This window comes from Electrona antarctica (assembly GCF_951216825.1).
Source record: "Electrona antarctica genome assembly, chromosome: 21".
Taxonomy (NCBI): domain Eukaryota; kingdom Metazoa; phylum Chordata; class Actinopteri; order Myctophiformes; family Myctophidae; genus Electrona; species Electrona antarctica.
This window is the reverse complement of record NC_136802.1, coordinates 26339474-26354473: the sequence shown is the minus strand read 5'-3', so window position 1 is coordinate 26354473 and position 15000 is coordinate 26339474. Positions and strand designations below refer to the sequence as shown.

Genomic DNA, 15000 nt, shown 5'->3' with positions numbered 1-15000 from the left:
TCCAAAGTAGGTTAACTATAGTAACTAAAGTTTTCAAATAATTGTAGTGGATTAAAAGTAACAATTTTGACTCTGAGATGTAATGGAGTAGGCCTAGAAGTAAAAGTAGCCTATACCGGAAATTGGAAATACTCAAGTAAAGTACAAATACCTCAAGATTATATTTATAAGTACAGTACTTAAGTAAATACTTCCACCACTGGCTGTGTCCCATGCTTCTGAATTCTTTTTAAAAATAAATCAAAAGTCAAACCACGGCCTCCGTATATTTGCGCCTCGTCGCTAAGAGGCAAAATATTTAAAATGTTTTCCCTCGCCAAAAATATTTTACGTATTTCCAAACTAGCCACGTTTTTTCCACACATGCACCGTCCGTGACCAGGACTGCGACTATACGGATCGCACAGTGAATGAACGTGAATGACAGTGAGACTTGTCAGGAAGCATGAGGTCAGTCAGTCCATTGCTCTCCCCAGGTTGGCGGAGGGAGTGAAGTGAATCAAAGTGAGACTTGTCAGGAAGCATGAGGTCAGTCCGTTGCTCTCCCCAGGTTGGCAGAGGGAGTGTAACGCAAAGGATCACATTAGACAATTGACAAAAGTGCAGACACTTCTAAGTTATTTCATGAACTTGACCTCGACCTTTGAGGCCATACATTCTAGTTAGCAGGTGGCTTGCGCACATCCAGTTCCTGGCTGGTGCTTGACTAAGGTAAATACAGTGAAGAGAAGAAAGTAGTCCGCACACAGGCTTGCTCCAATGGTGTTTTATTTAATTTAAAACACCATAAGTTTTAAGACATGACGTTTCGGCCGCGAACGGCCTTCATCAGGTGATATATCACCTGATGAAGGCCGTTCTAAACAAAGCCTGCTTAGAAAGCCTGCCTAAACAAGTGGGTTTGAGGTGGGTTTGAAATGTGGTGATAGAGTCCATGTTCCTAATATCAGGGGGGAGGGAGTTCCAGAGGTGAGGGGCAGAGCGGCTGAAGGCTCTTGACCCCATGGTGGACAGACGGGCTGGGACTGGAGGACTTTCAGAGTGATGGAGGAGGCAGACCTAAGAGACCGGGTGGGAATGTTGACGTGGACAAGGTCCAGACCCGGGGGGGGGGGGGGGGGGGGGTTATGAATGGCCTTAAATGTATGGAGGAGGATCTTGTAGTCAATATACGATATTTGATGAAGAACCCTGCTGTGACACATTGTTGGAGCATGAGGTCAATTTAATCACATTCACGCAGGCATGCACATGCACATGCACATGCACATGCACATGCACATGCACATGCACATGCACATGCACATGCACATGCACATGCACATGTTGCACATGCACATGCACGCACGCACGCACGCACACACATACACACACACACACACACAATAGGGGATATTTCTCATGTTATTTTAACATGCTTAAAACACATCTTGCAGGAAATGAGAGAGATTTACAACTGAAAACCAACTATTAGGGGACTAACTATAATAGGGCATTTGAACACTGCTGCCTGCCAGTCACAATGTGGGACAGGGTCTCAACTTGTGGGACGCCTGAAAGGTCTTGGAAATGAGGGACTGTCCCACGCAAAGGGGGACATCTGGTTACCCTAATACACACACACACACACACACACACACACACACACACACACACACACACACACACACACACACACAACACACACACACACACACACACACACACACACACACACACACACACACACACGCACACGCGCGCGCGCACACACACACACACACTCACACACGGTCCCCCTGGGGAATTCAGCACTCAATTGTTTGGAGAAGTGAGTCTTATCTGGGATACGTCGCTTAATATTTATTATTGTAATCAGATTACTGTATTTCCCTCACATGTATTAAAGCAAAGCTTGGTGATGTTTATCTGACGGTACACGAGGGTGAAGCAAGGACATCGTTTTATTACTCTCTGTAACATTATCCCATAAAGTCATTTTTAATTAATTAAAGCATGTGGTTCCCAAACTTTTTTGCCCAAGACCCAGGCCCAGCGCCACGGGGTCGGGGGGTGACCACTTCATCCCCTTTTCAACCAGAGCTTATATTAATGATGTTTAGGACACAAGAAACACCTTTCTGGGGTTTTTATGTGTGTAATGTGTTTCATTTTAGATATTTCAGGACCAGAAAAATGTGTGAAAAAAAGCCAAAGAAGAAGAAGGGCTCCCTGACTAACAACCATAGAGCTATAAAGGATAGAGATTGAACCAGAGCGTTAGCCTCCCCCCACCCCCACCTCGCTCGAGCGAGCGGAAGTTTAGCCTAGCCCCGGACCTCAATTTTGAGGTCCGGGCTTACGCACGCGACGTCATGAACGTCCGTCCACCTCCATTATAGTGCTGCAATTCCTCATTTTGCCTATAGTGGTATCTTCAACGTTGGATAGCCTTAGTCCATGTTTGTGATATCCAGAAATTCATCTATTATCATGGTGAAGTCGGGACAAAACAGTTTTTAAGGTCAACCACACCAATGCAACTCCTTGCAAGTCAGTGAGTTGCATTGGTGTGGTTTACCTTAAAAAAGGTTTTGTCCCGACTCAACCGTTTGGTGTGGTTTGGGCTTTAGAGACCAAGTATAAACCACAAAAAGGTAATTTATCTGGATCTATGTCCATATATTGATTGTTCACACTTAAGAGATCACTAAAGAGCTTTGCATGAAGTATGCACACCACACTGGACCTTGGTCATGCCATGTCTAATCCAGTGGAGTGACGTGGCAGCAGTGGCATGAGGTAGATCGGCCGTAACCACACCATAACCACACCTTCTGGTGTGGTTATGGCTTTAGGATGTGAATGTGATACTGTCCCCTACCCTGTGAGAAAGTACCATGCCTATAGTCTCTCAATACAGTGCTTGGGAGAACTTCTACAACCCATTGTTCACAAGAAGGATGGAAAAAGGGAATATCTGCACTCTCTTGTATGTAGCTTCTTATGAGTTTCTTTATTTCATTAAACGAAATCACAGCAGAGTGTGGATATTCCCTTTTTCCATTGATCTTCAAGAATCTGCACCCATCAGCTACAGAGACTATAAGACTCCCTGTCTCCCTGAGTAGAGCGCGCCTTCACCTGTAACGGTTTTGTTGTACGGAGTTGCACCACTCACTTTACACGGGTGTGATTTATATCATAAAAGTGAACAGGAATCACCATTTCTGTAGACTATTGGGGTTTAAGTTTTCATTCGTTAGAACAAAACTTATATGTTATATATATTATTATAATGGGGAATAATGGGGCAAAAAGTGACAAGGTCACCAGAGGTCAGTCAAGTGGTTCCAGTCTGAAATCACACCTTATGGGGTGTGGAGGTGATATGCTGAAAGTTCCATGCTTTAATCATAAAATGCACAATTGGTTTGGTTATCTGCACCACTGTTACTTACTAGATTTGGATTATTATTGCAAAACATACATTAACCACTTCAGCCCTGTATACATTTCGTCCATTTGAAAATATAGCTGATCTTGAATACACAATCTACCATTGTTTAATTCCCTTGCAGCTAGCCTACTAGCATATGGACTGTACATACAATGTTACGAGTAATACGAGAGAGAGAGAGAGCGAGAGAGAGAGAGAGAGAGAGAGAGAGAGCTCAGACTTTACCCCTCTCTCTCTTTCTCTCTCCGCCCTGTGCATGCTTTAGAAAAGATTCCTTCCGCGGTGGGAGAGGAGAGAGAGTCAGAGGAAGCGAAGAGAGAGAAGAGAAAGTTAGAGAGAGAGGGGGGAGAGAGAGAGAGAGGCGTGTAGGAACAAGACACGAGGAGGGACGGACGTTGGACTGAGAGTGTTGGAGAGAGAGAGAGAGAGAGAGAGAGAGAGAGAGCATCCAACAGTCAGAAAAAGAGGAACAGATGGAAGGAGAAGGGAGTCAAGGGACAACTCTCTCTCTTTAAAGGACAACAACATATATAATCCTCTAGAAACAACAACTTGTTCACGCGGCGGGGACGCGCAGCGCGCGGAGTGTCTGGTGTGTGTGTGTGTATGTGTGTCTGGTGGACTGGAGGCGTTTCAGTTCTCATATCAATCCTCAGTCAGTCTGCGGCGCTGCTGCTGCGTGCTTCAACTGTCTCTACGAACGTGTTCTCTCTCAATCTCTACGGATTGTTGTCTTGTTGGGTTTTTAACTCTCCCTCTCTTTTAAAGAACTAAACTTCTAAATCTAAATCTAAATCTCCAGCAGCAGGCTGACCACGGAATCACTAAACTTCCTCACAGTCAGACACACGAGTGGGGAAGAAAGAAACAAGAAGTGAGTGAACAACACCACTCACTCAGTTCACAAGGGGAGGAATTTAGAGTATTTCTACTTTTCTATTTTTTTTCTTCTTTTTTTCCTCCGAGCCGGGTGGGTGATCGACCCACCCCACCCACCCCGGAGGACCGGAGAGGAGACCGACTCCTGCTGCTCGCTGTAGCCGGGGTTCGAGGCGTCCCCGCCCGGGGTGAGCCCTAGCCAGCCAGCCAGACCAGCCATGGCCGGGGCCAAGCCGGGCGTGCACGCTCTGCAGCTCAAACCCCTGTCCGTGCCCGAACTTCTGAAGAAGGGTAGCAAGTTCATCAAATGGGACGAGGTGACTTTATTTTTATTTATTTTTACCTAAAATAATGACTGTTTGGTGGGTGGGGATTCTGGGGAAGAAGTAGCCCAAACATAGACTCTCGTAGAGGTTTTTTCCAAAAAAAAAACTCTACGAGAGTCTAAATGTTTGGGCTAGGGAAGAAGTATACTCGCAATGTTTTACTGGAGTAAAAGTATCGATGCTGCAGATGTATACTCTCTGTACGAGTTACAACTTTGATTGATTGATTGATTGAAACATTTATTAATAGTTTGCAGAATTACAGTACATTTCAAGCACAAACTCAATACAAAGGCTGTTAACTGTGAGTGGACGACCCAATTAAGCATTACACTTGTTTCCAATAGGGTCCACCATGTTCAATTCATCAAAACTACAAGTTATAGAAGCCCACTTCAAAATGTTACTTGAGTGACATTGTCATTATTATCAATAGGCTATGTATTGTAGATAATGCTCTGTTAGTAGATGTTAGGAATTCAAAATAGTGGTATGGAAAGTAAATGTAGGCTATTCATCGTGCAGAATCAGAACGTCGCATTTCAAGTTATCATATAGCCTATGTCTGAAATGTATACAATTAATTGTAAACTATAGGATCATAGAATGCAGAGAGACAGTGTAGTGTCTCAGTAAACTATAGGATCATAGAATGCAGAGAGACAGTGTAGTGTCTCAGTAAACTATAGGATCATAGAATGCAGAGAGACAGTGTAGTGTCTCAGTAAACTATACTGTAGGATCATAGAATGTAGAGAGACAGTGTAGTGTCTCAGTAAACTATACTGTAGGATCATAGAATGCAGAGAGACAGTGTAGTGTAGTGTCTCAAACTATAGGATCATAGAATGCAGAGAGACACTTAGCCGCAAGTTGCAACTCTAATTTTTTTTATAATGGGATGAATCTAGAGTTGCAATACCCTCCATTGACTCCCCACTCATCCAATTTGTTTTGCGATCTGCTTGTCTTAAACAATGTTAAACTCACCAACATTGCAGCTGTAGTCCAAGCTTGAATTATCCTCTTTCAATCTGCCGAGCTTGTTTTTCATAAAAATCCACCGTAGACATGTTATGAGATACTTTCTGTCAAGAAATTCTGTGCCGGTGATTCTTTTTCTAAGTGCTGGAGTTTGGAAGCACTCGTCGTATGTCACTGAACGGCCCTGCGTACCACCTGTTTCGAATTTGCACATAATGCAGGAGGCAGCAGCGCGACCCGTTAACAAAAACGAGTGCTTCCAAACTGCAACACTTAGAAAAAGAATCACCTGCAGAGGATGTCTTGACAGAAAGTAGCTCATAACATCTCTACGGTGGATTTTTATGAAAAACAAGCTCGGCAGATTGAAAGAGGATAATTCAAGCTTGGACTACAGCTGCAATGTTGGTGAGTTTAACGTTGTTTAAGACAAGCAGATCGCAAACCAAATTGGATGAGTGGGGAGTAAATGGAGGGTATTGCAACTCTAGATTCATCCAGAGTTGCAAAAAAGAAATCTAGCGTTGCAAATTGCGGCCTAAGAGACACTGTAGTGTCTCAATAAACTATAGGATCATAGAATGCAGAGAGACAGTGTAGTGTCTCAGTAAATTATAGGATCATAGTATGCAGAGAGACAGTGTAGTGTCTCAGTAAACTATAGGATCATAGAATGCACAGAGACAGTGTAGTGTCTCAGTAAACTATAGGATCATAGAATGCAGAGAGACAGTGTAGTGTCTCAGTAAACTATAGGATCATAGAATGCAGAGAGACAGTGTAGTGTCTCAGTAAACTATAGGATCATAGAATGCAGAGATTGATTGAAGAATTTATTAACAGTTTGCAGAATTACAGTACATTTCAAGCACAAACTCAATACAAAGGCTGTTAACTGTGAGTGGACGACCCAATTAAGCATTACACTTGTTTCCAATAGGGTCCACCATGTTCAAATCATCAAAACATTTAGAGACGTACAAATAGACACTTCTATAGACAGAACAGGAATTCATCATAAAGGAGGTAAAAAGGGAAAAGAAACATATACAGTGAGGGGAAAAAAAGGGGTGGGCGGTGGGGGGGAGAGACAGTGTAGTGTCTCAGTAAACTATAGGATCATAGAATGAATCATAGAATGCAGAATCATAGAATGCAAAGAGATACTGTAGTGTCTCAAAGGATCATATAATGCAGAGAGACTGACAGTGTAGTGTCTCAGTAAACTATAGGATCATAGAATGCAGAGAGATACTTAACTGTAGTGTCTCAAAGGATCATATAATGCAGAGAGACTGACAGTGTAGTGTCTCCAGACAGTAGTACATGCCTTGGGACTATTGATACGGTACTAGGTTATTATCGATATAAATAATCGATAGATGGGCAACAGCATGTTGTAGTTTAACTCATCAGCATGTAAAACAGAGCCAGTCTGTTAAACTCTGAGTGTACGTTTTACGTACGAGTCAATAGATGGATTAAAACATTGATTCTCAACCCGGCCCAGGGAGTCCTATCCCCAAAGGAGCGTGGGGGGTCATTAGCTTAATGTGCAACATTGTTTTCTAGCTCAACAGTAAACTAGTAAGCAACATGCAATATAAATGTATTCAGGGATCCGCACACTTCTGAAGTTACAATTGAAGGACTTTTATTACTGAAAGAAATTAGATGATTGGATTAGTGTCAAAAGTAATCAATAGACTGTACTACAAACAAATGGTCAAACGTGTGTGTGTGTGTGTGTGTGTGTGTGTGTGTGTGTGTGTGTGTGTGTGTGTGTGTGTGTGTGTGTGTGTGTGTGTGTGTGTGTGTGTGTGTGTGTGTGTGTGTGTGTGTGTGTGTGTGTGTGTGTGTGTGTGTGTGTGTGTGTGTGTGTGTGTGTGTGTGTGTGTGTGTGTGTGTGTGTGTCGGGCTCACCCAGAGTTAGTGTCGAAGTGTCATTGAGCAACACTCTGAACCCCTATGGTTTCCTCTGCCATCAGTGTGCCCAATCTATGTAAAGCGCTTTGGAGAAAAAGTGCTATATAAATGCACCATTAGTCTGAGACTTAGGTTGCAACGGAAATGTAGTTCAGCGGTTGGCTCGGGTGCCATGAGGATGTCTCATTCCTGGATAGATGTCCATCATCACCACAGGCATGTCAGATAGACATCTATCTGACATTCTTCCTGCTGACGAGCCACTAGCCTCGTTTACATGGGAGACATATCCTAATTTTTATGGTGTCACCACACTGTTAGACGGATGTTGGGTTCTTAGCGTATACGCATGATTCTTGATGACTATTTCCATGTATTTGATGTATTACCATGTGTTGTTCTTGCTTACTGTAAATCGCTCTGGATTAAGTCTGGAAATGTCTGTAAATTGTAAATAGAAGGCAACAAAGGACGATATTATCATCCCTGTCGGATGCACTGTTAATTCTGTCGACTAAGACTAAAAGACTAAGATTTTGATATTTAGTCGACTAATGGCAGACTAAGGCCCAAACCACACCAGCTGCAACTCCTTGCTTTATGGCTCCGAGACATGGACACTTTCAAAGAAACTAGAGAAACGGTTGGATGGCACTTACACCCGCCTTCTAATGAGAGTGCAAAATCTGTCTTGGAAGAGCCACCCATCGACTAATCTAATATATGGCAACCTTCCCCGTGTTTCTTCACTAGTCCGATCCAGAAGAACACAGTTTGCCGGCCACTGCTACAGAGCTGACAATGAGGTTATAACTTCCTTTCTTCTCTGGAGTCCTGCCTCAAAGCAGACCAGAGGTAGAAAACTGTCGTTCCCTGATGTCATCGCTAGGGACACAGGCATCAGTAAGCAGGAACTGGGGATGGCAATGAAGGACCGGGAAGTCTGGCGTGATATTGTGAAATCCACGATCTCGACCGCGGTCGAAAAATGATGATGATGATGCAACTCCTTGCAACAAAACAAACCATACCAATGCAACTCCTTATAGAGCATCGCAGTCCCGCCCAGGAAATGATTCTCCGTTCATTTTCCTCATAGACATTTCAAAAAGTATTTATTTAAAGACGCCGCGGACAAACACCGCGGACAAACGCCAACTCGAGTCGTGACAAATCATGTAACAAATAATTAGAAAGAAGAAAAACACTTTTTTGTTGTTTTTCTTCTTTGTAATTATTTGTTTGGTCCAAAATATTGTGTTTGTTGTCATGAGTTGTCACGACTCGAGTTGGCTTTGTCCGCGGCGTAACCGTCTTTAAATACATACTTTTTGAAATGTCTATGGGAAAAATGCATTGGGAATCATTTCCTGGGCCTGGCGTCGTCATGAAAGAGGGCGGGACTGCGACGCTCTATTGGGAATAATGTTTGCAAGTAGTTGCATGTTGCAAGAAGATGCATGGCGACCCTCTGGTGTGGTCCGGACGGATCGCGACGGATCACGTAACTGACGTGATGCAAGGGGAGACATTTCTCTCACCCTCCGTTGCGTATGTCTTCTTGCGTCGATTACGTTCGACTCTGTAAAGCACTTAAGACTGAACACTTTCAGATGACTAAAATAGGACTAAAACTAAAGTGGTGTTTTTTCGCCTGCCTTATCGTCTTATGTTCTCAGCCTATCAGAATGCAAAAAGAAGTGAAAGAAAGTGATTTTGCTCAAAAAGATTAGATAGGTTTAGATCAAAAATGTAGATCAGCTATATTTAAAAAAGAAATGCCACTTGAATTTAGAGATGTCCCGATACTGTATCGGTAAAGTATCGGATCGGCCCTTATTTGGTCATATCGGTTCATATCGGTATCGGCAAATATGCCAGTCTAACCACAGATCCGACACAGGTGTAAGGGGTTGACACTATAGCAGGTAATTAAAATGTTGGGGCATGTGGAGTTTGCTTTGGAGCAGTGTTGTTTTCGTCGACAAAAATGTTCGTCGACTACCTTTTTTAGTTTTTTCACTGACAAACTAAATGAAAACTAAGCTATGACGACTAAAACTAAGACTAAATATATTGACAATTTCGTCAACAAATAAAAACTAGACTAAAATTTGAGCTCGTAGTTGTGTGCGTCCGGGGAAAACGTCTCATTTCTTTTTTGGGGTCTTGAGTTAAAAAGCGTGGGAAACACTGCTCCAATCCATTAGTTCTCAAATGTTTTCATGTCAAGGACCCCCAAATTGACATTTATTAGCCTGCGGACCCCCCATTTGTACGGCTCTAGCAGTCATTTTCAACTGTTTTCATTTCAAGGACCCCCAGTTTGGCATGCATTAGGCTACAGACGCCCATTTTAACGGCATTTCTATCTCTGGGACACCAAATTATATTGTAAAATCAATGTTAATTTAATTCTTAGAGTGTACAAATGGTGTACAATGTACTATTTGCACACTCTCAGAGTTACCCTAACGGGTAACTGTAACTCTTTGGTTCCTTACTATCATTTAGCTGAGGACCCCCTGGAACTCCCTCAAGGACCCCTGGGGGGTCCCCGGACCCCACTTTGAGAACCACTGCTCTAATCTACCTATCAGTGTAGTAAGTATAGTGACAGCCAATGACCCTGCCAGGCATTGCAGGCATTGCAGACGGCCAATCACAGCGTGTGTTGTGTTGGAGAATTCCTGTTCAGCCAGTTTTTTACTTTTTACCCACAGGATCAGGTTCAGACACATCAACCCCCCCCCCCCCTTTTATTATCTCTCTCTGTCTCTCTCTCTCTCTCTCTCTCTCTCTCTCTCTCTGCGCATTGTTTTGAATCATAGTGATTGTTTACTCACATGAACAAAATCTTGACGGTCATGATGACGTTTTAAGAAAATTAATAATTTCAAAATAGCAGATCGACAAGCTCACAATGCGTCACATGGTGGACACGTTGTGAGCTTGTAGTGGTTATTGTGTGTTTTGTAAAAATCTACAAAGTAACTTAGTTTTCAAATAATTGTAGCGTAGTAAAAAGATCCAATATTTGGATCTGACATCGAGTGGAAGTAAAAGTATTGGAAATTGGAAATACTCAAGTACAGTACAAGTATGGCCTATCTCAAAGTTGTACTCAAATGTTACTATCCAGCACTGAGGGTGTTCTAGTTACGTCACATAGCTCTGTGTTGTGTTGACGTTTTGATAATGTGTGAAACTAGAAACTTTGAGCATGGTGTCGCAAATAGATTATGTCTAGCGCCCCTAGACATAATTATATGTGTGTATGTATGTATGTATGTATGTATGTATGTATGTATGTATGTATGTATGTATGTATGTATGTATGTATGTATGTATGTATGTATGTATGTATGTATGTGTATGTGTGTGTGTGTATATATATATATATATATATATACACACACACACACACACACACTGTACATATATTATGTCTAGGGGCGCAAAACAGTCTATCAGTCTATCTATTTGCAATATCTATTTTGCATATATATATTATTGTCTCCACCAGGCCGAAGGCATGGGGAGAGAGTATGTTTTGCACTCCGTCCTAGTGCGTCCGTCCGTCTGTGTGCAATTTACGTTAAATCTTTCATGCACTTTCCTACTAGGCTGAGGTATATATCCCACCCTTTTCACATTGGCCTGTTATAGCGCCACCAACAGGTGGATTTTTGCAAATCACATTTTTGGAGGAAAATGCCTCAAATCATTAAATTGCCATCAAAGGCGTAAGAACAAATGGCACTCTTTTCACATTGGCCAGTATGGGTTAGCGCCCCAGCCTGTGTCCTCCGTGAGGAAGCCCAACAACCCTCTGTGAGGCCTTTAGGAGGGCCATGCAAGCAGCAAGCGGAGCTGCAGCACCATTGCCCTACGGAACCATTGCCCACCACTCCTGAATGAAGTGTCTGGTGCTGGGACTCTGGTGCAACGCACAGGTCCTGGGCCTGGTGAGAGCAGGAGTGGACCTGGTGAGACGTAGGAGGGGCCCGGACAGGAGTCAACCCACAGAGCCTAGTCCTTCCATGCGCCAGAAGTGTACCTCCCAGCCCTGGCAGAGTAGTTCTGGAGTAGTTCCAACGGATTGTGTGGCCCTGGTTTTTCTCTAGTGGGTCTGATCGAGGGTAGCTACTGGGGCGTAAGTCGGGATTTGATCAACCCTGGCTGGGTCGCCTGAGTGAGGGGTATGATGTTGGTAGACCCGAAACCCTGTTGACCTCAGGATACATCACTGAGGATACGTCCCAGGTGCATCCATGCAATGTATTCCTTAGTTATAGCGCCACCAGGAGGCCACAACCTGACCTGGCCTGATGGAGACCTGTGCCCTGAGGGGCACTTTTTCTAGTTATTATTATTTATTTATTTTAAGATTTGTTTTTGGCTTTTCTGTCTTTGTTGATAGTTTCAAGTGGAGATTGGCAGGGAAGAGGGAGTGTGGTTAGGGCTTTACAGCTACAGCTGAGCGAATCATAGAGGAGCAAAGCGGGCGGGTAGCAGACCTCCCCTCTTTTCACTGCACACAGTACACACACACACACACACACACAACACGCACGCACGCACACACATCCCTCTCACAGCTACAACGAACGTTGCTACAGAGGAGTCGCGGACCGACTTTAATTTGCGAGCCGTGCGAGGTTCCAAGCGGGGCTAGCGTTTTGCCTACAATGTTTAGGCTACTCATTGTCACGTCGCAAACCACCACAGTGTTGACTAATTTGCGATCTCGCTACGGTTCTGTCTGTGAGTCAGATAAAACTTTACCTTCTGCCAGAAGGCTTCTGGTCTGTACAGTGTCATTTACTCATTGATGCAATAGAGCACGTGCATCGTCGCCTAATTTGCGATCTCAACAAGGGTCAGAAAAGTACGACGGACCAGTGAGACCACACGAGCCTCGGGCGGGGACAAATAATATTTCTCTATATGGAAAAGGGGGAGTGTGTGTGTGTGTGTGTGTGTGTGTGTCGTCAGAGGAATACACAAACCCCCCCAGGGACCACCTGCCTAAAATATATAATTTATAACTGCAACTTTGCACTGTTGTTTGAATAATACTTTGCAAATATTCAAGTTGTCAGTTGTTTATTTCTTTCAGATAGGCTATATTTTCTACATGAATATAGAACCATATTTGGTGAAATGGGAGTTAAATGCTGCAATTTGTAAAACTGACAAAATAGGACTCCTAATTTTCCTGGGACCCATTACATTGAAAACCTGCATCACTGCTTGAGTACATGTGCTTAGTTACTGTGTTTGTGTTGACGTTTTCATAATGTGTGAAACCAGAAGCTTTCTTCCTGGATGTGTGGAATCCCGTTTCTCCACTCGCTCTTCCGCATGTTTCTGAACCCACACACTGTGTGTGTGTGTGTGTGTGTGTGTGTGTGTGTGTGTGTTTTGACCATAATGACTGTTTTTGTGTGCGTGTGCCACACAGAGAGAGAGAGAGGGGGGGGGGAGAGAGTCAGAGAGACAGAGAGAGACAATTGTACAAAGTTTCTTTTTGGTTTTTATTGTTTTCATTTTGACATTGCCATGGCAGTGTAAACATATGGGGGGAGAGAGAGAGAGAGAGAGAGAGAGAGAGGGAAATGGCTCATTGTAAAAATGTGTGTGTTCGTTCATTAATCATTAACAGGTCTGTCTGACCGATATGAGCTCTTAACTATAAACTATGCTTCTCTGTCTTTGATGGTGTGTGTGTGTGTGTGTGTGTGTGTGTGTGTGTGTGTGTGTGTGTGTGTGTGTGTGTGTGTGTGTGTGTGTGTGTGTGTGTGTGTGTGTGTGTGTGTGTGTGTGTGTGTGTGTGTGTGTGTGTGTGTGTGTGTGTGTGTGTGTGTGTGTGTGTGTGTGCGCTTCCACTGTACGCCCAATTAACAGCTTTACCAAGAGTAAACATTAGTATTGTAGTGCTGCGTAACTTGATTATGGCTGATCCAGAGTCAGTGAATAGGTAGATATTGTAGAGCTGTTTAACTAGAGTGGTGCTCATGGCTGATCCAGGATCAGTGATATAGGTAGATATTGTAGAGCTGTGTAAGTAGAGTGGTGCTTATGGCTGATCCAGGATCAGTGATATAGGTAGATATTGTAGAGCTGTGTAAGTAGAGTGGTGCTTATGGCTGATCCAGGATCAGTGATATAGGTAGATATTGTAGTGGTGGTTATGGCTGACCCAGAGTCTGTGATATACTGTAGGTACTATAGTATTGTAGTGCTGTCTAGGTAGATCAGTGTTTTTCAACCCTTTTCATTTCAAAAGTCTATTATTTATTCTCGTATTTGAGCCATGGATGACATTTAGCCTCTAAAGCCCTCACCACACCAGAGAGCCACCATGCAACTCCTTGCAACCATTATTCCCAATGGCAGTTGCAAGGAGTTCCATTGGTGTGGTTTGTTTTGTTGCAAGGAGTTCCATTGGTGTGGTTTGTTTTGTTGCAAGGAGTTGCAAGTAGTTGCAAGGAGTTGCAGCTGGTGTGGTTTGGGCCTTAGACCCCAAATCTAAAGAATATTTTGGTGTCATTGCATAAGAATTTGTCCACAATCCCATGCTGTATTGATGTCGATACCATTAGGAGAGATAACAGGCAAACGTTGATCGAAATAACAATTCTTCTCGTCATGCAGATGTTTAACAATAATTTAACTATTGATAGCGTAATGGTTTCATTTTATACTCAAGAGTTACAGATCTAACTAGAAAAAGTGCCCTTCTGGGCACAGGTCTCCACCAGGAGTGTGTGTGATGTTTGGCAAAATGTTTAGGAGTGATATAAACATGTTTGTTTGTTTTTTGCAACAATTTTCTTCATTTTGTTGAGGAAATGCAGAGCCAGATCACTCATAGCATCTCTGAGGATAGAATTCTGGATGAGCAGGACATGTGCAGCATTTTGTACAAAACGGGCCACTCCTGAAGACTTTGGAAGGCAATCTTAGCCAATCAGTGTAGAATCTGAGAAATCAAACACTCGTCTTGATCACATGACTACAGAGATCATGTATACCGATTTGCATGAGATTTGGATGAAATCTGTGCGACTAATATAAACAATGTGTTTTGCAGAAAACGGCCTCATGGTGGCGCTATAACCGGCAGATGTAGAGGGATGCAGGGAAAATGTTTTTCCATGGCCTCTAGGGAGTGCGCATACAAAGTTGTACACAGATCGATGCAGTTATAGGTAAAAACAGGAATTGCCCTGTTATAGCACCACCATGAGGCTGGTTTGGAAAATAAATTGTGTCATGTCGTCCTCAGCCTAGTGGAAATGTGCGTGTATAATTTCACGGAAATTGCACACTGTGTTTGTGATTTGTGGCATTTTGTTCGAAACGGACCAATCATGTGAGCTTTGGAAGCGAATCTTAGCCAATCAGGAAGGAAGATGGGAAATGGTGCAGATCCGTGTT

General features: G+C 43.2%; 1 protein-coding gene across 1 annotated transcript in view; it reads left to right on the top strand.

The window, feature by feature from the left end:
* Positions 1–4536: 4536 nt before the first annotated feature.
* plcb3 (phospholipase C, beta 3 (phosphatidylinositol-specific)) overlaps positions 4537–15000 on the top strand; it is a gene marked incomplete at its 5' end in the record, with an annotated part of 43199 nt that continues 32735 nt past the window's right edge. The window contains one exon of the mRNA XM_079491299.1: positions 4537–4635. Coding sequence (XP_079347425.1) covers positions 4537–4635 — 99 coding nt within the window. The remainder of the gene's footprint in view (positions 4636–15000) is intronic.